General features: G+C 49.8%; 8 protein-coding genes across 8 annotated transcripts; 4 read left to right on the forward strand and 4 right to left on the reverse strand.

Moving 5' to 3' along the window:
- Window positions 1-206: 206 nt before the first annotated feature.
- CCM_01202 (RSC complex subunit (RSC1), putative) lies at window positions 207-3,041 on the reverse strand (the record flags this gene model as incomplete). The annotated part of the gene is made up of 5 exons (XM_006666359.1): window positions 207-1,082; window positions 1,153-1,712; window positions 1,765-2,644; window positions 2,694-2,796; window positions 2,845-3,041. The coding sequence occupies 5 exons, from the start codon at window positions 3,039-3,041 to the stop codon at window positions 207-209; spliced, it is 2,616 nt and encodes an 871-aa protein (XP_006666422.1).
- Window positions 3,042-3,491: 450 nt separating this feature from the next.
- CCM_01203 (Ovarian tumor, otubain) lies at window positions 3,492-4,966 on the forward strand (the record flags this gene model as incomplete). The annotated part of the gene is made up of 5 exons (XM_006666360.1): window positions 3,492-3,846; window positions 3,939-4,107; window positions 4,191-4,606; window positions 4,739-4,848; window positions 4,874-4,966. 5 exons carry the CDS (start codon window positions 3,492-3,494, stop codon window positions 4,964-4,966), a joined length of 1,143 nt encoding a protein of 380 aa, XP_006666423.1.
- Window positions 4,967-6,729: 1,763 nt separating this feature from the next.
- CCM_01204 (uncharacterized protein) lies at window positions 6,730-8,284 on the forward strand (the record flags this gene model as incomplete). The annotated part of the gene is made up of 3 exons (XM_006666361.1): window positions 6,730-6,979; window positions 7,041-7,595; window positions 7,647-8,284. 3 exons carry the CDS (start codon window positions 6,730-6,732, stop codon window positions 8,282-8,284), a joined length of 1,443 nt encoding a protein of 480 aa, XP_006666424.1.
- Window positions 8,285-9,220: 936 nt separating this feature from the next.
- CCM_01205 (dihydrolipoamide succinyltransferase, putative) lies at window positions 9,221-10,699 on the reverse strand (the record flags this gene model as incomplete). The annotated part of the gene is made up of 4 exons (XM_006666362.1): window positions 9,221-9,517; window positions 9,579-9,971; window positions 10,031-10,393; window positions 10,448-10,699. The coding sequence occupies 4 exons, from the start codon at window positions 10,697-10,699 to the stop codon at window positions 9,221-9,223; spliced, it is 1,305 nt and encodes a 434-aa protein (XP_006666425.1).
- Window positions 10,700-11,056: 357 nt separating this feature from the next.
- On the forward strand, window positions 11,057-11,935 carry CCM_01206 (Complex 1 LYR protein; the record flags this gene model as incomplete). The annotated part of the gene is made up of 5 exons (XM_006666363.1): window positions 11,057-11,304; window positions 11,391-11,508; window positions 11,561-11,639; window positions 11,722-11,763; window positions 11,859-11,935. The coding sequence occupies 5 exons, from the start codon at window positions 11,057-11,059 to the stop codon at window positions 11,933-11,935; spliced, it is 564 nt and encodes a 187-aa protein (XP_006666426.1).
- Window positions 11,936-12,285: 350 nt separating this feature from the next.
- On the reverse strand, window positions 12,286-12,808 carry CCM_01207 (histone H2A; the record flags this gene model as incomplete). Its single annotated transcript, XM_006666364.1, has 3 exons — window positions 12,286-12,347; window positions 12,403-12,695; window positions 12,753-12,808. The coding sequence occupies 3 exons, from the start codon at window positions 12,806-12,808 to the stop codon at window positions 12,286-12,288; spliced, it is 411 nt and encodes a 136-aa protein (XP_006666427.1).
- Window positions 12,809-14,284: 1,476 nt separating this feature from the next.
- On the forward strand, window positions 14,285-14,809 carry CCM_01208 (Histone H2B; the record flags this gene model as incomplete). Its single annotated transcript, XM_006666365.1, has 3 exons — window positions 14,285-14,447; window positions 14,507-14,578; window positions 14,631-14,809. The coding sequence occupies 3 exons, from the start codon at window positions 14,285-14,287 to the stop codon at window positions 14,807-14,809; spliced, it is 414 nt and encodes a 137-aa protein (XP_006666428.1).
- Window positions 14,810-15,087: 278 nt separating this feature from the next.
- On the reverse strand, window positions 15,088-17,274 carry CCM_01209 (D111/G-patch domain protein; the record flags this gene model as incomplete). The annotated part of the gene is made up of 4 exons (XM_006666366.1): window positions 15,088-15,529; window positions 15,582-16,676; window positions 16,837-17,127; window positions 17,252-17,274. The coding sequence occupies 4 exons, from the start codon at window positions 17,272-17,274 to the stop codon at window positions 15,088-15,090; spliced, it is 1,851 nt and encodes a 616-aa protein (XP_006666429.1).
- Between the last annotated feature and the right edge of the window lie 4,500 nt (window positions 17,275-21,774).

Consider the following 21,774-nt stretch of genomic DNA (forward strand, 5'->3'; position numbering starts at 1 on the left):
AACACAGATTTTGTGACAGGTATTTTTGCATCAGCAAAGCTGGTTGGTTGACTTCCTTGTTCACAATGAACGCCGTCTTGAGGAAAGAAACAATTTGTCCAATAAAATCCTGCAAGTCGGACACTACCCAATCCATAAAGCATATTTCACTATATCTAATACATGGTTTCAGCGAGTACCATTGAAGAAACGTAATGAACTGGAAATCAATGGCTAAGACCGGTCTCTTGCTTCCATTTCTCTGTGTCTTGGCCGATCTGGCTGAACCAGTGGTTTAGAGCCCCTCTTGCATCCGCAGCAACAAGCCCATCTGTTATGTCAAGACTTGACCCGGCACGCTTTGAAGCGCCCTGCGAAGATATTTGATCGCGTGCTTTTCGCTTTGTGTCTCTCTGCATTTGCCATTCCTCACGGCCCGCAAAATATCGTAAGCTATGCCCCAGGCCGCTGTTCTCAGGAGGGAGTTGGTGCGGAGAGCGATCTGAGGGCGGCGCAGTAAAGAAAAGCACTCTTCCTGCGTTATCATGTTGAAGCTGGGTGCGTATCTGGGTTGGCAAGGCCTCGTTTGTGCTGTCGGGCAGTGTGTAAACCTCTGGTGGGCGTGGAGGGTTATAAGCATTGTTAATATGACCTGCCTGGGATTGAGTAGCCATATTCCGCAAGCCGTGAGATGCATTGTACCCTGGCGTACTGGTATTTCCGACTTGCGGATGGCGCATGGCAGCCGGAGACTGAGAGAACCCCCCTACATAGCCCGGGGCAAATCCAGGTTGATGCGGCGCTGTGTACTGGATAGGGCGCGCCGAGGTTGCCGGCGCTGGTATCTGCGGAAGTGGTACTGGCGTTTGATGCGGGGGGTGCGCCCCTGCCTGAGGCGTGCTTGGCTGGGTATTCACTGTCTGTACATGGTAGTGACTGGGTGATGCCGGCCCAAGTACACCACCATACGAAGCAATGCCTGAAACCTGGTCTCCATGCGTGTCCCTGCCCTGCGAAATCATTGAAGCGTGACGGGTCGGATCTGACTTGCCCTCAGAAGGAGCAGTGGGATTCAGCGGAACAGACTCGGGGGGCGGCGTCTCCTAAGAGCGCGTCTTAGTGTTGATCATCACGGGGAGGAGGTTGAATTAATTGAATGAATGGAGTACTCACATGCAATTCCGGGGGTCGACGGTGCACAGCGCCAACGATCGGTGGCGCGTTTGGACTGCCCCAAGTTGGACGTGGAAGCTCATCCGAGGTTTTCGCATCCTCACGCAAGAGATGCTTGATTGGACTGGGCACTTTTCTCATTGGACGAGGGGTATCGAAAAGGTCCATTTCGTAGTCACGGTCTCTCACTTCGTCCGGAACACAGCTTGCCCACGTTTTGATCTTGTTGAACCGGAAATTTTCCTCATTATATCGAGATTCGCAAACATAGACGTGCATATCACCCGGAAGGCCGCGCGGACGGCCCTTGTTGAATCGGGTCACAAACATAACGAAACAGCGATCCACAACCTCACCGATTTGATGGTCGCGGTACTGTCCTGTCTTGACAACTTCGCGCTCAAAGAAATGCTTCTCAAAGCGGTGGACTGTTTGCTCAGGTCGATAGTACCAGCATGCATTGATCCATTTTTCTCCTTCGCGATCTTGCCACATGCGAAAGATTTGGCCTACGGTCGGTTTTGCGAGATCATTTGGGTTGCGAATATGTACCCAGTCGCCTGCATATTGTCAATAGATGAAGTTTTGCGTACATGAATGCGGACCGCTCACCAACTCTCCAAATATTTCCATGAGCCTCAACGTAAGCCACTGGTAGTTTCCCGTCCTCATCACGAAACTCGTCATCTGACTTCGCGTTTTCTTGCTCGGCTAAGGCAAGCGTTTCCCTTTGTAATTCGGCAGCAGCTTTATAAAGCTCGCTTTGATCTTCATTGTATGATTTTGCGTTCTCAAACATCAAATTCATATCCTCAAGGAACTTATCAACACTGCTGTACTTCTTGCGTTTGGCTTTCTTCTTTATGTTGTCCAGCGCAATCGGGTTCGTAATTGTTTGAAAATAGTCCGGAAGCGCTGCTCTGTCAGGCAATCTCTCGAATGGAGTGACGAGCAAGGCACCACTGCTGGCCTTGAACCGTCGAAGGCCCTTGAGAATCGACGAGATACGGGCCTCAACAGGTGTGAGGACCATTGGAGGGCGACCTCTTCCTTTGTGTAAGTCGTCATCCATGTCACCATTAACACGATTTTTAGAAGGTGGCTGTTGTAGCCGGCGTTTGACACGCCTGCCACCAACACCAGTGCCATATTCATCATCGTCATCGTCGTCCTCTTCTGCCTCTTCTTCTTCTTCCTCTTCGTCGTCGTCGTCGTCGTCATCGTCGTCCGAAATCACAGCCTCGGAATCTCGAGCTGGGGATTCCTCCACAGGTGGTAGCTCCCCGAGATCAGGTAAGGAGGCCTCCTCTTTGCTGATTTGCGAAGACTGGACAAGCTTGTCTAGCTCTTGCCGGAATATTCCTTGCAGTTTGATCGCGGCGCCGAAGATGGGGGCCGATGGACGATTGTAGACCTGAGCATTGTGGAATATCTGTGACACGTCTTTGACGAATTCCTGAAAACTCGCGTATTGCTTTTTTTGGATTTTACCCTGTCCGCCGTCAGAGTCGAGCTCGTATTAATTGCTGTACTGTGCATACCCTGACAGTACTGAAAGCCACTGGATCAGATATAATCTCGAAATAATCCGGAACGGTTCGTCGGTTCGGAATGCGCTGGAAGCCTGCGGCAAGCTCTTCGCCACTGATAGCTCGTTAGCTGTAGTTCAAGCACCTTGTGCATTGATCTTACTCTTCCGACATATTGCACAAGAGCGTGGACAGACGATCAATCGTTTCATGCAAGTCCTCGCGCCCATCAATGACCATTTCTCCCTCCGCATCACTCTCAACCTCGTCCGTGCTGTTGTTTGCCATTTCCACATCCTCGTCGCTGCGTGGTGTCGCGGATTGGTGCCGCGCAAGCGCGAAGCCGCGCCTGCCAGACATTCGGATAGCTTGACCGATAAAAGCAGGATCGCGCTATGTAGGAGAGAACTGGTGGAAGGGGGGGGGGGGGGCGATAGATGCGTGTGATGATAGATACGTACGTCGCGTGGCTGAAGCTGACCACGCGCTCGGAGGGAAATTTGCAAGCGGTGCAAGCGCTGCCACAGAACGCCGCTTATGTAACGTGTAACCACCACCTTCCAGGTAGCTTCTTTTGCTCTGCACCAATGTCTTCCAAGCAAAAAGCACCTTGCCGCTTTGTAGTATTCTTTGAAATGCAAAATACTTCGGTAAGTGATTCGTATATCGATTGCGATCTATGTATCGGCTCAAGATATATTTATACGCGCTGAGAGCCTAGCTTTGTTCGTCAGACTGATTGCCACATAGACACATAACTGCAACTTTTCGTACCTAACCTTCGCTTGTATACGATCCTGCTGAGTCGACATGAGGGCTCGCTATAAGTGGCCAGGTGGAACTGGTATCATCACTATCGGGGATGATGCTACATTGGGAGACGTAGTCAAAGAGCTGACAGCTAAAACTCTTCTTACCAATTTCGGTATCAAATTTGGGCCACCTAATGCAATGAAAGCTCTTGATATGAACAGAACGGACCAAACAGCGAGAGATCTTGGCCTTCACGGAGAGATGCTGACCCTTGTGCCACACAACGAGCGCCGCTCTTCATCAAGACAATCTATCAGTGCGGAGCGAAGTCTTCGACCGGAGAGTGAGCGAAGTCAGAAAATGGGATCCCATGACGTCAAGGTGCCTTGGAGCGCTAGGGATGGAACTCTTTGTAGGTCTGAGATGCACAAGTAGTAGTGAAGTGTTGCTAACTTACCGCAGTACTTCGGATAATGCCAAGCGATAATAGCTGCCTCTTCACAGCGTTTGGCGGTGCTCTGCCGCAGCAAGTGCTACCATCGAAGCTGCGGCAAATGATGGCCGATTATATCCAAGAACATGCAGATGTGTATTCCGAAGCCATCCTTGGAGTCCCTCCCCAGCAGTATTGCCAGGCCATTACGGACCCCGACCGATGGGGAGGTGGCATAGAGTTAAGCATTTTATCTTCCATATTTGACATAAAGATCTGTACATACGATGTGGAGGCTCGTACCCCCGCTTATATGTAGGAAGAGAAGAAGTATCTGACCAGCTACAGACGCAGAATATTATCTCATTTGGAGAAGGCAAGCGCGACCAGTGCATTCTGGTCTATTCCGGCATCCACTACGACCGCATCGCCTTCAGTTATTCTGAATACCCATACACTGACGCTATGCTACCACCCGAGATGGACCGGACTACATGGCCAGTAGAGGACGAGGAAGTTCTTACCAAAGCTGCGGAGTTGGTTGGAAAGCTCCATGGCGCTCATTATTTTACAAACATGGATGGGCTTGTCTTGAAGTGTGACGTTGACGGTTGTGGTTGGATCGGCTCAGGGCAAGCCGAGGGCCAGCGGCATGCAGAAGAAACAGGTCACACTCAGCTGAGCGAAATTGTTGATACCCAGACAGATGCTATTCTACGCAAGTGCAACATGCGAGGCTGTGAGTTTATTGGGCAGGGAGATAGTGCTGCGAGGCGGCACTCGCATGATACTGGACATGAAAATTACTCAGTGATCGAGGATTGGTAGGATCGATATATCTAAATACTAAACTGCTCTAACCCTGAGATAGATGAGTCTGCAGACTGTCCAAGTTTGCCAACGAGAGGCTCAGTATTTCGTGCTTGTTCCTCCATACCTGCTGACTCTGGGCGTACTGTCGGGCTTCTGATACTGGTGGTGGTGGGTCAGTGATTTTGGTTATTAGATATGCCGTAGACGCCTCAGCAATTCCGTATATCAACACTCCAACAAGGGGAACACGCGTGAGGACATAAAAGCCAAGTCCAAAGCCAAATAAGACACCTTCGCGGTTTCTGAACCAGTTCCGCTTTTCATCTTTGGTGAAATGCACGCGGGAGAAATACGGCACTAAAAGCTCACGCATTAAACTCCGAGAGGAGAAATACGTCTGTAAAAAGATGACGAGATATCTGCGTGGCAAAAATATGCCAATGCCGAATATGACAATTGCAGGGCCTGTTCCAACAGCTTTTTTAAAAGTGTAGAAGCTGGCAGCTGGCAGCACGAATTGACCAATCCCTGGAATATGGGAAAGTGAAAAAATTGCCAGCGAAAGCAAAGCTTTGCGACCGAACCTGCTCAGAAAAGCATAGACCGCGGTCCAAGTACTAGACTTCTGGGAATTCACAGAGGTAGGCCCTCCGTATTGGCTAAAATTTGGATAATAGAGACAGCGGAGCTGGCCTTGATCATTATCTTTCTTGTGCTTCCGCGTGTACGTCAAATCAACCCAATGTAAGGATTGCATAAACCTATCTGGTTAGCGCCTTAACTCAAGGAAAAGTCAAGTTGGAGCGTACAGATTATCTAGAGTCGGTACTATGTACCGCATGAGCACCATGAGAAAGAACGGGATTTGCAATACGTATTCCGCCACGAAATCGAGGCCATTGAGAAGCGAGTCGTCCCATGTTGCCGATTCCAGAGAAAGAAAGTAAGAAAGTAGCCAAATGACGAATCTCACTAAGGCAATCTAGTTGATAGTGCGTGAGATGAGGTCTAGAGAGACTCATCGGGTATAAACATACTGGAATGGAAACGATGAGGCGTATTGCAATGCCAAGGGCCACGGCGTACGCCGCGTGCTTGTAGTGGTCGCTAGTGAACATGGCTGGGTTCTGAAGTGCCCGGTGAGCTGACTCCAATACATTAGTAAATGAAACCCTCAATTGCAGAGCTTGCCACCCCTTTTCAAGCGACGTTTCATGGGACGTACCGCCAACTAGGGTGAGTTGCATGCCCCGAAGAATGGCGTTTAAGTCGAAGTTGGACAGGTCCAAGAGCGGCGGGGATCTTGGAGACCGTTTCGGAAGAGGGCGCAAGACGCTGTCCAGTGAATTTGGGTATTTCTCCATTGCTTGGATATATTTGCAATCATTCCGCTATCTCGGGTCCAGTTGTCAGTATAATAGAGGCACCTTGCGAGGAGGGAGGCACCTTGCGAGGAGGGAAGGCGATGTTGGTGAAGGTAAGAAGCTCTCAGAGGTGTGTCGTAGTGCTAGTGTGAACAGCAAAAGCGGGATCCACACCTTAGTAGCTGGCATGGTACTAGAAGAGCAAATATTTTGAAGAGCAAATATTTTTGAAGAGCAAATATTAACCGCACTGCATCAGCGATACTGGCCGGCAGCAACTTACAATATGCATCTCTAGAGCACCCTAGCAAGTGACATATATCCAGAGAATGCATGTTATTATATATTATAAATGAGGATTTTGGCAATTGACTCTAACAAGACCGCTTTTCGAAAGCTACATGTGCTTTGCAGACCTGTTGTTTCCGTTCCAAAGCACCATACAGATGACTAAGAATGTGAGAGACCTTGCCATATAATAAGACAACATTCGGTCGTCATTGATAGTTTGGCTGTTTGTGTCCCTCTTCTGTTGATTGGGGAATTGGCCATTACCTCATGAGTATCACTAGTGGCTTTATTTAGACCGTGCGCCGTAACATCCATCGGCTGGCTTGTGTTTATTTTCGGCTGTCTATGAAGAGCACCAAACTCCTTGCCTGGAGGGGCATTCAGAGGCAGCATCATGGAGCCGTGTAGCCAACCTCGGCTCCTGCAAAGGCGAGTCGCAACCGCGCCAATGCTGCTACAACCGCTCCACAGGACACCGCATTCTGGAGAAAAGTGTGACGGAGACAATCATGCTCTATTCCATCACGCGGACGCCAAGGTGATCTCTCTTGTCGCGCTCAGCGACCAGACGTTCAGTTTGGTTAGCAGCAACCGAGATCCTATCGGGCCATGGCAATCCCATTTCGAGAGAACAATCGCAATTGGTTAGTTGTAAAATCTTATTCCTATCCCTATCTAGGCACTCTAACAACAGCTCATGATTAGGCTCACTCAAGCTTTATCGAGCTCCAGGCTCTGTGGCTTTCTTGAGCTGTGGGAATGCCTTACAGCCAATGTTCCCCAAAAGCCAATGCTGGTGCATGGAGGAGGACGGCAGCAAATTCATTTTACAGATACGGCCTCCGAGCTATTGGCGAATAGAGCTTGCTTCCCCGCAGGCGCCTGGTAGTAGCCTTCGCGACTGTCTCGAGTCCGTTCTGCTGCTGGATAAGACTCCATGCCCTTTTAAGGAGTCTGTGCCAATCTTATTACTCCCTCCAGACTCTCCGCCTGCGAAACAACGACGACCGTGGAAACCACTACGCAGTTATCCCTCAGAGCCCATTCTAGCGAGGGAACTGGGAAACCCGAGCGGCGAAAGCCACCTACTACTCCAGGGTGGCTTGGCCAGAGATGCGATGCCAGAGCATCAAGGCCACCATTCGAAGGAAACAGTACAACGGGATGACCAAGGTCATAGATCATTCACGCTCATCGAAGGGTCGGCGATAACTGCAGAAAATATGTCGTACACCGCTGAAGATGAGACAAGCCCAGGGGGTATGTCGCTTGAAAATCTATCTAGGACGACTCACCAACAGAGTTGCACAGAAGTCACTTCAAGCCTAGCCAAGAGCCACAGCTCCTCTGAAAGCATAGTATTGGCAAATGGCAGCGAATATTGTACTGACATGGGGCCATGGTTCAAAAACGAACTGATGCAGGAGAAGGATGCACGTCGGTATACCATTGCGTCAAGCGGGCATGATGCCGAATTAGAGGGTTTGATCCAAAGAGCCAGGGGCAGCATGCAGTCACAAGAGCTGCTGAGCCGCTGGGATATAATAACGGCTGGCAAAACTCTTGCAGAAGTGGAAGTGGTCCTCGGGAAGAATGTGTCGACTTCAGGTGCGACGCCATACGGAACTTCGCAGCAAGCACCACGGCTACGACTTGGCCGAAAGGAGCTTCTTCCCTCGTCAACAGAGGCAACCCCAGATGCTTCGGGGTCGGCACAGGCCGGTTTACTGCCAAAAGCCATATTTATATTGCTGCGTACCATTTTGCAGGTTGTTATAGTTGGACTACTTCGGATAACAGGGACAGCAGCTGTGAACTGGTGGAAGCCCAACAGTCCAACTGGGGGCGCGCAACGCAGGTATGGATACCAGCCAAGTAATGGCAGTGTTGCTTTGCACATCCCAGATCAGGATGCCACTATGAATCAAGATGCATGGAATGGACAGTAATGTAGTAATCATTGGTCCTAACGCCGCAGTCGCGTCATGAGTCGAGTAAGTAGTGTTTTTTTATTAGTCTTTCGGGCATAGCTTATGTCTAGGAACAAAATAAATACATCAAAGGCCGTGTCACGTAAGAAGAGCACTACTAAAATTGGGGTTCCTTCCCAAGTTCCTATAAAGAAAAGCTGGCTTTTCATAGTTCACCTAGATGTCCGAATATAATTTGAGAGGCTGTAAATAATTTGCATATAATATATAAGTCAGGACATTAATATAATACGTCAACTAGTCGCTGGAACCCGGCTGCCTTCTTTTTTTTTTTCTTCCACCTGCGGCGCTGACTAGGCCTACGTGGGCGAAAAAAAAAAAAGCCGCGACACCATGTAGATAGAAATCTTGCGACGGATACTTACATGGTATAAGCAGGATAAATTAAAACCTCCCCCCCTAGAAATAAACTTACGGTTTTTTTTAACCTAGGGACGGACATGGAATAACTAGTTATCAGGCTCCTACTTGATTTTCTATGGAAATAGAATATACCATTGGCATATTTTCTCATTGCCGAGTCTTGGCTAATCCAGGGGACGCAGGGACTCTTCTATAGTGTGCGCAAGTGTGCATGTTAAAATATATTATGCACTACAGACAGACAGGCCCTATACGCCAACAGGCCCTATACGCCAACGTTAGTGGAGGCGAAATGACCCCTATTGTTGCCACTATTGAGATTTAGCCGCTATTACAGCAACCAACGCCCAGCCATCCAGTCCCCAAGGCTTAGGGTGCTCATGGGTATGTATACTGCATCCTTGGGCTGTTGCATTCATGTTAGAGGGTGGACGTTGGTCGGGTCAAACGAATTGCCAGAGAGTTTATTGTACATGTAACTAGGAATCTAAGGTTGAATTACTTCTAGAGATTTGGTAAAGGCAGAGGATTTTACAGCAGCATGCGGCGAGGATCTTCAATGTACTCCTTGACTTTGACAAGGAATTGTACAGCTTCGCGACCATCAAGGAGGCGGTGGTCGTAGGTCAGTGCAAGGTACATCATTGGTCGAATTTCAACCTTGCCGTTGACTGCCACAGGGCGTTCCTTGATGGCATGCAAACCGAGAACAGCAGTCTGGGGTAGGTTGATGATGGGGGTTCCCATGAGGGAACCAAAGACACCGCCATTACTTATCGTGAATGTCCCGCCGGCCATGTCTTCGATCGTGAGCTTGCCGTCACGAGCCTGTTCCCGAAATTGTTAATTGTGACATGATTGCAAGAGTTAGCTCGAGCGCAGCACTAACCTTCTTGCCCATATCAGCAATGGAGCTCTCCACACCGATCATGTCCATAGATTCGACATTGCGGACAACCGGTGTGACGAGACCCTTTTCAGTAGCAACTGCGACGCTGATGTCGACGTAGTCACGATAAACAATAGTGTCACCGCCGTTAGGCCCCTCAATCGAGGCATTAACGGCAGGTAAGTCGCGCATAGCAAGAACTGATGCACGAGCAAACACACTCATGAAACCAAGCTTGACACCCGTCTTCTTCAACACATCATCCTTGTAAAGCTTGCGGAAATCCATGATATTGGACATGTCAACTTCGTTGAAAGTCGTAAGCGAAGCGGCCGTGTTTTGGGATTGCTTCAGGCGTTCTGCAATGCGCAAGCGCATACGGTTCATTTTAACCTGCCAATTGGATTAGAAACTCGGTCTCCACGCCCACTACCACACAAACTTGCACATACACGACGTTCGTCCCGGGTGCCGAGACTCTGCCCAGAACTGGAAGCCTGGGTAGCAGTCGGTGCAGCTTCCTTCTTCTCGACCACAGGCCGCTTTGCTGCGTCTTGGGGGGCACTCTCTGCCTGGTGTTTCGTCTCCTGCTTGGTTTCTTGTTTCGACTCGGGCTGCTTCTCCTGCTGGGACGACTCCGGCTCGGCTGCCGGCTTCGCCTGGTCCTTGTTTCTCGGTACGGGCTCGTTGTTGGGAGCCGGGGAGCCACCCAGCTCAATGCGGACAAGATCCTGTCCGACGGTGACCGTGTCTTCTTCGCTCACGAAGAACTCCTTGATGGTGCCAGACTCAGTAGCGTTGACGGCGACATCAATCTGAGATCATCGTTAGATGGAAATGCGGTTCGCTCGGAGGGAAAATATTGTTACCTTGTCCGTCTCGATAGTCGCAATCTCCTCATCTAGTTCGACATAGTCGCCAATGCTCTTGGTAAACTGTTTCAGGGTACCCTCGGAGATTGACTCTGCCATTTGGGGAACTTGCACAATTTTGTCTGCATAGCTGCGCACCGTCTGCATCATGCTGGGGAGCATAACGGCAATTGGTTGCATAGCACGGCGCTGGCGGACCTGGCACATGGGCGCCATTCGCACCGCGGTTGTCAATCGACGCGACAGCATGATTGCAGATGTATGCCCGTTCCTGACAGACCTGTTGAGTGAGTGTAAGAGGCATAGGCCTCCTAACTAGCTTTGCGCTTGGGGGAAAACGGGATGTCACGTGAATAACAGTGGCTCCATATGAGCCATATCCCATATCCGTAAATCCTTGGCAAAGGTAGATGCCAGGGAAACAGCTCTATCGAAGGCATTTTACGGTGTTTTACGGTGCACTGTGATTCTCTTGGTATGTAACTAATACAATGGCTTTATCCACACATGCACACTTAATTATGTATAGTTGCCTTGTCAGTTCTTATCTCCTTTGGCCTCTGCCTGCTGTGGCTCAACAGGTACCTAATGTGGCGCATAACAATTATGCCTAAGAACAGCCGCCAGGCCACAAGGCGGCGACTTACGTTGACCACTAAAAACTCGCAACCATTATCATCAAAAGTTGGCCAGAGCTACAGTGCACAATCAAGCATTCCTCGAGCAGTCAATTCATGTACCAAAGACCCAATCACACGTTCAAACATCTTGCAAATCCACACGACCGCGTCCTATCAGCCTCCAAACTACCCAACTCGGAGAACCAACAGCATGTCCACGCGACCGGCCGCTCTGTTCGTACCTAGCTCCGGCATTTTTAGCGACGGGTGATATATGTCTAACAAGCATGGCTCTCTCAAAACAGGTCCTTGTATCGCAGGTCACTGCGGCTTGCCCTGGACTGGGCTGTACAACGCCAACTGTGGCGAGGTCAAGCTCTGTATATTCGATCCTTGTTCGAGGCGAATCGCCATGTCACCGACCCTAGACAACAAAGAGTCCGTCGCGTTTATCCGTTTTGACTAGCTATCCGAGTCTAACGTTTCGCAGGCCCTACTCTCCGAAACTGAGAAACTACTAAGCGGCTGGAAACATCCCGATCCATATGTCCCGCCGACTGCCCCTGGAGGTACGCACACGTTCCACGGCCGCCTACCGAGGACGCCTCGCAAGAAGGGAACCATTAACTGGTTTTATTAACCGGGTTGCAGGATCGAAATACGAGAGAAACCTGCCATCCCCGGTTTTGGAACGTAAGTGTCTATGCTTCGCAAAGCATTTCGTTCTGAAGTTCACTAACGACTCTACTGCAGCGCCACCGCACCCGGCAAATGGGCATTAATCGCAGTGCACTATCTGGGGCATTACCATTGGATTTTGGAGGAGTACATAGTAGTGGAAAGCCTCAACGGCTGCCAAATGTAAAGTTGCGATATTAAATTCCACAATCTGCGTATAGAGAACTCGTGTTCCTCGCCATTCCAAATGATGGGCCTTACAAACACCTAGATAGGTACATAGCCAACTTTGTGGGTGGGTTGGAATACGCAGCCGGCTGCATCGGTCGCGCAATATGTACAGGGCGCCACGTCACGAGGAAGCGAATTGACAGCACCCAAGTCTTTTAGAATATGTGTAATCTCATTCATGACCATAGCCTTGGGGATTATTGTACAACCCTGAGCGCAAAAAACAACCAAAACCAAAACCCGGAACCGTGACCCCTGTCATTGCAACCCAAACGAACCATCGCAAGAAAGCAAAAATTAAACCATTTACAGTTCTTGGCTGGCGTTCTTGCCGCTCTTTCCCTTGCCAGTCTTCTGGGGCAGAAGGTCTGAAGGTCATTAGCGTCGGGAATGGCTTTAGTAGGCGACGGGCTGCGAACTTACTTTGGTGGATGTTGGGCAGAACACCACCCTGTGCGATGGTGACGTGTCCCAGTAGCTTGTTCAGCTCTTCATCGTTTCGGATGGCAAGCTGGAGATGACGAGGAATGATACGTGTCTTCTTGTTGTCACGAGCGGCGTTGCCGGCAAGCTCGAGGATTTCGGCAGCAAGATACTCGAGAACAGCAGCGAGGTAGACGGGAGCGCCAGCACCGACACGCTGAGCATAGTTACCCTTGCGGAGGAGACGATGAACACGGCCGACAGGAAAGGCCAGACCAGCCTTGGACGAACGACTAATATCGATGATCAGCAACGGAGAACGGGCGCGAAATCATGGGTTAAACACGTACGATTGGGCGTTCTTGGAGCCAGAGGCCTTGCCACCAGATTTTCCACCGCCGGTCATTTTGGTTGATTTGGATAGAGGATTTATGAAAAATGAGAGATGAGAGTAAATTGGTCGAGCAAGGCGACAGTATGTAGGGTGCCGTGGGATGAGGAGTTGCAGAGAAGATATTTGGCTGTGTGCAGCACGTTGGAGGGGGGTGCAGAGGTTAAGTACTTTTCGGCGCGTCAGCTACGTGATCTGGGATCACCAGCGGCCAAAAAAGGTAGCCACTTCGCGACGCATGCGCTAGTCCCAAACAGGAACACAAGCGTGGAAAATAAATAACAATCCGCTCCACGGTCTGGCGAATAAATTAAGCGGCCTCTCCCCCCGCACGCAAGCACTCTTGTCAATTTCTCGCCCTCGGCATCTGTACAACTGCTTGTTGTTATTCAATGTCTTCCCGACGCTGACATCCGCCAGATCACCCAGAGCTCGACGCGGTACCATGGAAGAAATATGTTTCAAGTCAGCCTCAGTTAATCGACATTTTTCCTGATGTTCCTTCCTTTCTTGTACCTTTTTGACCGATTTTTCGTGGTTGCACGCCAGGCCGTGGAGAGAGACGAAGTGCTGGCTCTGTCTGGCTCTTACTCGGCAACAGAGCTGTACGATAAGTCAACACATGAGTAGGTAGCCTTATGAATCGTCATAATACATATTCAATTAATAAGGACTACTTCAAATGAAAGACGCAATATAAGGATGTAAATACGCGAGTACACAGATACGGCAGAGACATTCCGTACTACAGGCGCCGATAACTGTAGGTAAGCTCGAGGTACCTACCTACTAGGTAGGTATTAATAGTCAAAGTCTCTAGTATAAACCGTGGATATGGAGTCAGTCTGTTAATTATGTGCAGCCCTGACCCCTTAACACGAGCTCAACCCGACTCAAACGTCACTGGGCAGCTCGCCCAACTGCGTGCAGCAAGACGAAATGCATATTGATTCACACAAATGCAACCCCGATCTAACGGCGATGGGACGCGATCGCTCCTGAATGTCCGTCTCCATCAAAAGGTTTAGTTAACGCGGGTGTGAGGCCGGTGGGAGAATGTGGTGGTGCAGATGGAGGAGGCATGGCCCAATCAGAAAATAGGTCCAAAAAAAAAAACACAAAAACGCGCGACAGGGGTGCTGGCTCTTGAAATCACCAGCCAGAACGCGGCATCAGAGCAAGCAGCAGACGGTGGGTCTCAACGATCGTTTCAGCCAACCATATTTTAGTGGCCAGCTAGCCTAGCCACCTGATTTAGCTAGATCACTTCAGCGCCTGCGCCCATCTCACTGACCACCTCTCCAGAGCAATCAGTAAACCGGCACCACTGCGCGTCACCCAGCTACAAAAACCCAGCCCGCCCCCCAACCGTTCTCCCTCCGCCATCAACTCTTGCCATCATCCGCTGCCAAACTCGTGTCTTTGACCACAATCAAACAACTCGCTCAACTTCCGATACTTCAGTTTTCTCCCCTGCCTCGTACCATCAAAATGCCCCCCAAGGCTGCCGACAAGAAGCCCGCCTCCAAGGCTCCCGCCACTGCCTCCAAGGCCCCGGAGAAGAAGGATGCCGGCAAGAAGACTGCTGCTTCTGGCGAAAAGAAGAAGCGCTCCAAGAGCCGCAAGGAGACTTACAGCTCTTACATCTACAAGGGTATGTTTTCTTCAGGCGCATCAAGTCGCGTTCGGGACGCGTTTACTGACTGCTTCTAGTCCTCAAGCAGGTCCACCCTGACACTGGTATCTCCAACCGTGCCATGTCTATTCTGAACTCGTTTGTCAACGGTAAGCGCTTCTTTGTCTGCCAAATTAATGCGCATTCTAATATTTTTTCTAGATATCTTCGAGCGGGTCGCCACCGAGGCCTCTAAGCTTGCTGCCTACAACAAGAAGTCTACCATCTCCTCGCGCGAAATTCAGACCTCTGTCCGTCTGATCCTGCCCGGTGAACTGGCCAAGCACGCCGTCTCCGAGGGCACCAAGGCCGTCACCAAGTTCATCTCCTCCACGAAATAAATCGTGAGTGGGGTGCGATTGCTGGTTTTCTGTTTCGGTGTCATTTGAGTTTTATTTTATGCGTGGCATCAGGTCTCATGTTTTGAGAATCTGCGGGCTGGAGATGGTCCTGCCATTGGGTTTCTTAATGCGTTACGGATGGTTTGCTTTATTGGGGGCAATGTCTTCACGGTTAACGGGGTTTCGCGGTTGTACAATAAATTTCGAGAATAGGGTCTCGAGGCAATGAATTCGTGCACATGATCACTAACTTCTGAAAACTCAAGTGATATCGACTGTTAGCCCAATCCCGCCTTCGATCTCTTCATGGTCTGCGTCACAGGAAGAAGTATTCCCTTGTTGTCTTCTGAGCCAAGCGCCGTTCCAGTACTCCATCCCATTTTCTCTAGCATGGTTCTGCCGCGATTGTCTGTGCTCAACTCTGGGGCAGAAGCACCGACAATTTCACCATCACGGTAGCTTGCTTCAGCATAACCATTGCGTGAAAATTGCCCCTGCGAGCTTTTGCCTTTGTATTCGAGTCGGGGGAAATATCGGCGATGGATTCGTCTGACAGACAAGTCAAAGGCTTCACCGTCAAACCGTAGCGTGCGCTTTGTGCGGAACAGTGTTGGTCGGCGTTGGTCAGCTTTGCCGATAGATTTGGATTTCACGTTAAACTTGTTGGCCAGCTCGTGTATCATCTTCCTAGCGTGCTTGTCCATTGGCGGCAGGCAAATACTATGACGGTATGTGAGTGCATGTCATGTTCAACGAGAGCGTCGGGTCTTACCTGTGGTCAATGCTCAGCAAGAACCTCTTTAGCTCGTCAGCGACCTGCTCCAGGCTCATGCCTTGGGGATACTTGATACTCATGTCATCGACATCGCTCTTTTCGGCTTTCTTTCCGATGAGATTCAGTACACGGAGTTGCTCGCGCTCCTTCTTCCGGTCGGCTTTTCTAAGGCGGTCACTCTGCCATGCCGCTTGCAGCCTACCTTCAGTCTCCGAGTCAATATCGGCGAATCTGAGATCTAGTTTCTGCCCTGCGCCTTTGCCTGAGTTGCGCCGAATACTTGATCGATCCCGGTCCATGAGATCGAAATCATTATAGTCTATGCCGCTTTCTCCTGAGGCCCAGTTCGAAGTCCGCTGATCCAGCCGCGCTGCCAGGATGGCTTCAACAGAAAGCTCCTCTGCGTTTCTTTCGTCGCTGGAATTAGAACTGTTTTCGCTCTGGTCCTCCGGCTCTTTCAGTGCCGCTGAGGTCTGTAACACTTCGTCGATCTCGCCAGTGTCGCGCATGTTCGCAATGTAGTCGGCCAGCATTCCATCGTCATCTTCTTCATCTGCAGAGTCTATGGCAGAGTCTATGGCGGCTCGTTTGGCTTTCGCTTGCCTCCCACCTCTCCTTCCACGCATATTTTTTTTTTTCGCGGTCTTCTCGCGTGTGGTCTCCTTCATCTCTTGCTCGACGGCTTTTATTTCCGTGCGGATGTTATCCATGTCGATATTGTCCTTATTCTTGTGGAACACGTTCCGTCTGCCTTTGAATAATATGATATCACCCTCGCTGTCGCTTTTCTCTGCGTCGGGTTCGACTTCTCTCGGCGTGTGCGGCGTAACTCCTTTGCCCTCCTCCTGGTGCGATTTCGGTGAGCCACGGCCAGTATCATAGTAGAAGATACTACCATCCAGCTCGGTTGCCCCGCTGGTCGGCACAGTGTCTCTACTTGTAGCTCCTTCGTTGTGTGTTTTCGCGCTTTGGGGGCCGTTTGTTTCTTCTGTCGTATTCGGTGTTCTGTTGGGGTTTGGCGTAGCAGTTTCGGCTCGGTCCTCGTCTGGTTCATTTTGTTCGTGTACCTTGAGTGGTTCGCTGATACCTGCACTTATGAATGAGATAGGCATCGACCGGAGTTTTGTTGCCTGGCTCCATAATGAGTGGTCATGTTGACCAGTCTGCCGTGCTTCATCGGCGAGCGTCAACCAATCTAGGGTGTGGCGTGGTTAGCTTGTCTGGTACCAGTTGTGGCTTGTGTGTGATTTACTGTTCGAGCCAGAAAATGGCTTCGCGGGACGTTGGTTCTGGTGCGATTTTGTGGCTCTCTGGACAGCTGGGCTTGTGCCTCCTTTCGGTTTGTTCTTGCTCTTTTTCGCCATCCTTCGCTTCGTAGCTTAGGTTTTTGCGCATCACTTCCCACGGTACAGGTGGCCAGGTGAAGAATCGAGGTTCCCTCCCAATTCGTGTGTACGAGTAACGACAATGTACGAGTGTAGAAAAGTGTTTGCTGCTGGTGGGGCGGTGCTGTGGCCGAGCGAAAAGAGACACTGTTGCGTAACTACCCTGTAAGCAGTTGCAGGGTTCCGGATGACGCCAGCTTTGGTGGTTGATTCGTGCAGTAATGCGTCTCAGTGTGGTGTTGGATTTGACTGTGCGTTTAGTTCGTGAGTTCCATGGCTCACGGATATCTGTTGTGGTTTAACATGTTGTGCTGTTCTATTAGTTATCAACGGTACGGTATCTTCCAATACCTCCCTTACTAACTTGGTAGTGTCACGGGGTGACCCATAATATATACCACCTACTAGTGTGTACCTACCTAAACAGCTGGACATCTGACCCGCATCATACGTGCGAACATATATCACGGTCAGCGAAGAGCGGACAACACGCACATAACATATACCAGGCGATGGAATCCACGATGGCCAACGTAGACCTCGGTCGATACCGGAAAATTGTACAGCTATTCTGGGACCCAGAACCATCAAACGACATGGTACTCGACCAACCAGTATGGTGCCTCGGACAGTCATACAAGCTACATAACAAGCCAAACCGACGGGGAAGTAGCCAGGAGCGAAACAGCAGCACCATGGGCGAACATGCAACAACCATGTCGCCGATGGCTCCCGAACAAACCAAGGCAGTAGCTGTCCCCCCGAACAACGCGCCCGATACGCCACCTGAATCAGCTGGAGGCAGCTTTTCGTCCAGTGGCCGAACTGGAACAGATGACGGGAATGGTTGGCCCCCAAAATTCGTCACGGATTTCGACTCCAGATTCTGGATGACATACAGGAACGAGTTCAAACCGATTCCCAGATCAGCGAACCCAAAAGCCACGTCATCGATGTCACTCTCCATGCGAATCAAGTACCAACTTGGCGACCAAGGAGGATTTTCATCCGATAGCGGGTGGGGTTGCATGATTCGTTCAGGACAGAGTCTATTAGCGAACGCTATTGGCATCGTCAATCTTGGCCGAGGTTAGCAAAACACCCCATGCTATATCAAGCTGCTGATAGCGAGAACACAGAATGGCGCAGGGGCCAGCGCAAAACGGAAGAGATTGAAATACTGCGAAGGTTCGCAGATGATCCAGCTGCGCCATACTCCATCCACAACTTTGTCAGTTGCGGCTCCTCCAAGTGTGGCAAATACCCTGGAGAGTGGTTCGGACCATCAGCCACGTCACAATGCATTAAGTACGCGCTGAACCCAAACGGATAAAGCAGATACTAACACAGCATACGTAAAGGGCCCTCGCCGATAAGTACGAACCGAACATGCGAGTATATATGACCGCAGACAGCCCAGATGTGTATGAAGATAGCTTCATGGCCACGGCGAAATCCGACGGCGGGATTTTCAAACCCACACTCATCCTGATCAGTACCCGGCTTGGCATTGACAAGATTACCCAAGTATACTGGGAAGCGCTGATATCGGCACTACAAATGCCACAATCTGCCGGTATTGCAGGGTATGACATGCGCGCGCTGAAGACTAGCCCCGAAGGACTCATGCTAACCATGGAAACGCAGTGGCCGGCCCTCATCCTCCCACTATTTCGTGGGATCCCAGGGGAATTTTCTATTCTACCTCGATCCACACCACACAAGGGCGGCACTGCCATACAAAGAAGACACATATGACTATACCGCAGAAGAGATAGACAGCTGTCACACGTCCCGGCTGAGACGGCTTCATGTCCAGGAGATGGACCCCAGCATGCTGATTGGATTCATCATCAGGAGCGAGAAAGAGTGGGAGGAATGGCGACGCGGCATTAAATACGTACAAGGAAAAGCCATAATTCACGTCGCGGACTGCGACCCCAGACTTCAAGATAAACCGGAAGGAAGAGAGGGCGCCATTGATGAAGTTGAAATCCTTAGTGACGATGACACGGGGGACGAAGTATAGTCTGGTACAGCGGGAGAATATCGCAGAAATGCACCGACCCATAGGCGCAATATATTGTGTAAAGACAGATTATCTACTACCCCAAGACTGGTCCTTTGCCCGATGCTGCTATTCCTGCGAGCAATGCCTCCCATGAGCGACCTGCCGCCGAACGGAACGTCGCGACCGACTTGCCCCCCCCTCCCCAAAAGCCATACCCCTCCAATGTAGCGTGCTTGGCCAATCTTCTACTTGTTCTTTTTCCCTTTCCCAACCTTGGTAGTCTCGAAGGGAGAAACCACTGCATGCCCCTCGACACGAATATGTGTGAAAAGCTTCGTGCGAGAGCCAAATTTCTCTGCACACAAAGTACAAATATGCTATCGAGAGATATCGTTAATACAAAGACCCTGGTTGCAATACACCTAACGGAACATACATTTGAGCTTGTGCCGGCTGGTTCGGCCGCAGCCCTTTTCCCCCGTTTCGTCTTCGCTTTACCGACTTTCCTCGGGCGGTCTCCCGACGCCATGGATATGATGGAAGCAGTGGCCGTTAAATCGTTGGTATTCAACTCGTGTGGCAGTACAGAAAGGTTGGCTTCGTTCGATCGGCCATCCACTATACGGTTCACGACCTCGTCTCTCGGTGCGTAGTCGCCATCCTCGTCCGAGTGACCAGACGACTGGGCTGACTTGTCAACAATGTCAATATCATTGTGGCCTGAGACTGGAGAGTCTGGTACTTCTTGCACATGATCGACCCAAACAGGGGAGGTATTGCAGTCTTTCAGAGAAGTTGTATCGTTGCCACCCCCTTCCTGACGCAGGTTCTCACTCAGGTGTAACTCGACGCCCTCCTTTCTCATCTGCCACCGCAATTGTTGCACAGCCTTCAGATGTTTTTTACTGCGCTCGTGAGCTTCAAGTTGCTTCTCGCTCTTGAAATCTTTATCACAAACCACACATCTCAGGATTTCTACCTGTGACTCAGCCTCTGATAAGGAGAATTCTTCTTCGTCTGAGCGGTTTTCTCGGGACGTGGCCCAGTCAGGGAGCTCGTAGCCTGCCATACGATCTTGGTTTGCGGCACGGGATCGTGCAGCTTGCGCGGCGGCCGCCACGCGTGCTGATTCTTGTCGTTGGGCTTCAGTTTGAGTATTAGGTATATAACGTGGGTCTCTTTTCCTGACAAATGTCACGAGAAATCTGACCGCATCATTGAACTCCCGCGTCGCATCTTCGCGTAACTTCTTATTCGCCTTCTCCATGAACCTTCGAGTTTGCCTGTCCGGCGCATCCGATAATCGGTGCTTGTCCTTCCAAGCGAATGACTTTCTAGTCGCAAAACTTGACCAAGAGGCGTAGAACGGCTTTGAAACCTCTTCATAGGTGTCTTCTGCCTGACCGAAGGTGGCGTAATCGACCGCATCGACATCCTCTTGTTCTGCGGCGACCTCTTCCTCCAGAGCTAGATGCTCAAATGTCTCTCTAGCAATACTGAAAAAGCCGTTGGGATCATCGTTGAATGGGACATTAGGGCTGAATTTCCGAATGAGGCCCATGATTTCCTCCGCCGAGGTGATTCGAACGTTCCTGAACGAAGTAGGTTCTGTTCCGTCCCCGGTAATGTCTTGACCACCAAGGATAGCATCTCGATGAGAATCATACCATGATCGTTCGTGGGGGTCCGACAGTATTTCGTATGCGGACTGCAGCTCGGCAAATTTTTCAGTTGCAGCAGCCACCTCTCCGAAGTTTCTATCTGGATGTAGCTCCAATGCTCTCCTTCGATAGGCTTTCTTGATGCTGCGGATCGCCGATTAACTCATATAGTTTACATGAAGAGTAATTCAACCTACTCGGTCTCGCTGGCGTCGCGGTCAACACCAATGAGTTCGTAGTAACATGTTTTGGTGGTAGTTGAGCTGGAGCCTAAATTATCTTGTGACGCAGACTGAGAAGCACCCATTTTTTTGCCAGTAACCTGTAATCTTTGTCGCAGTGCACACTGGGAGGTTGTAATCTGTGCTGTTTCAATTTCCCGGTCTTTTTTGTCAACCCAGCAGGTGTTTTTCAAGAGAGGAGGAGAATATGACTCCTCGGATCTCCACCCGCACTAGAGTTCTCAGCGCTGTGATTCTTTCACCGTTGCAGGTGAAGTAAACTTGGTTTGTTGAACCCAATAAGTCAGACGTCTTATGAATTCATCGTTTTCATTTGCTTAAGTTGCCGTTGCACAGGTTGTCCTCGTTCGGATGAACCGCTGGCGTCATACTTTAAACGACCTACCTAGAAGTCCTAGAGTGACTGCTATTGCAGGAGTCCGTAATAACGTTACAACTGCATTGCGACAATTTGAGCAGCTCATTTGCTATCGCCCGCGAGACTGATAAGAAACATAAGGCAAGTAAGGATGATTTATTTATTAATATACGCTAATTAGACTCTATAGTCCTTCTAGTACCTTAATAAATATATAAGGGCTAGAAAAACTATAGTAAGGTAGTTAACTTAGCTAACCCCTAGCCCTAGCCCTACCTACCTAGATAAAAACCATCCCTTCTATATATATTATAATTCTATATTTAAAGTAATTCCTAGTCCCTTTTATCTTAAAGAAACTAATAAAAATACTATTATTAATAAAAGCTATTTTATTAACTAAATACTACTATATATAGTAAATAATATAATTTATTATCTTTTAGTATTAATCTCTACTACTATTAATATAGTAGCTTACGCCCTTACTAATATAAGGTAGAATATACTACTATATTATAGTAGAAATAGAA

The sequence above is a fragment of the Cordyceps militaris genome (assembly GCF_000225605.1).
Source record: "Cordyceps militaris CM01 unplaced genomic scaffold CCM_S00001, whole genome shotgun sequence".
NCBI classification, from domain to species: Eukaryota; Fungi; Ascomycota; class Sordariomycetes; order Hypocreales; family Cordycipitaceae; genus Cordyceps; species Cordyceps militaris.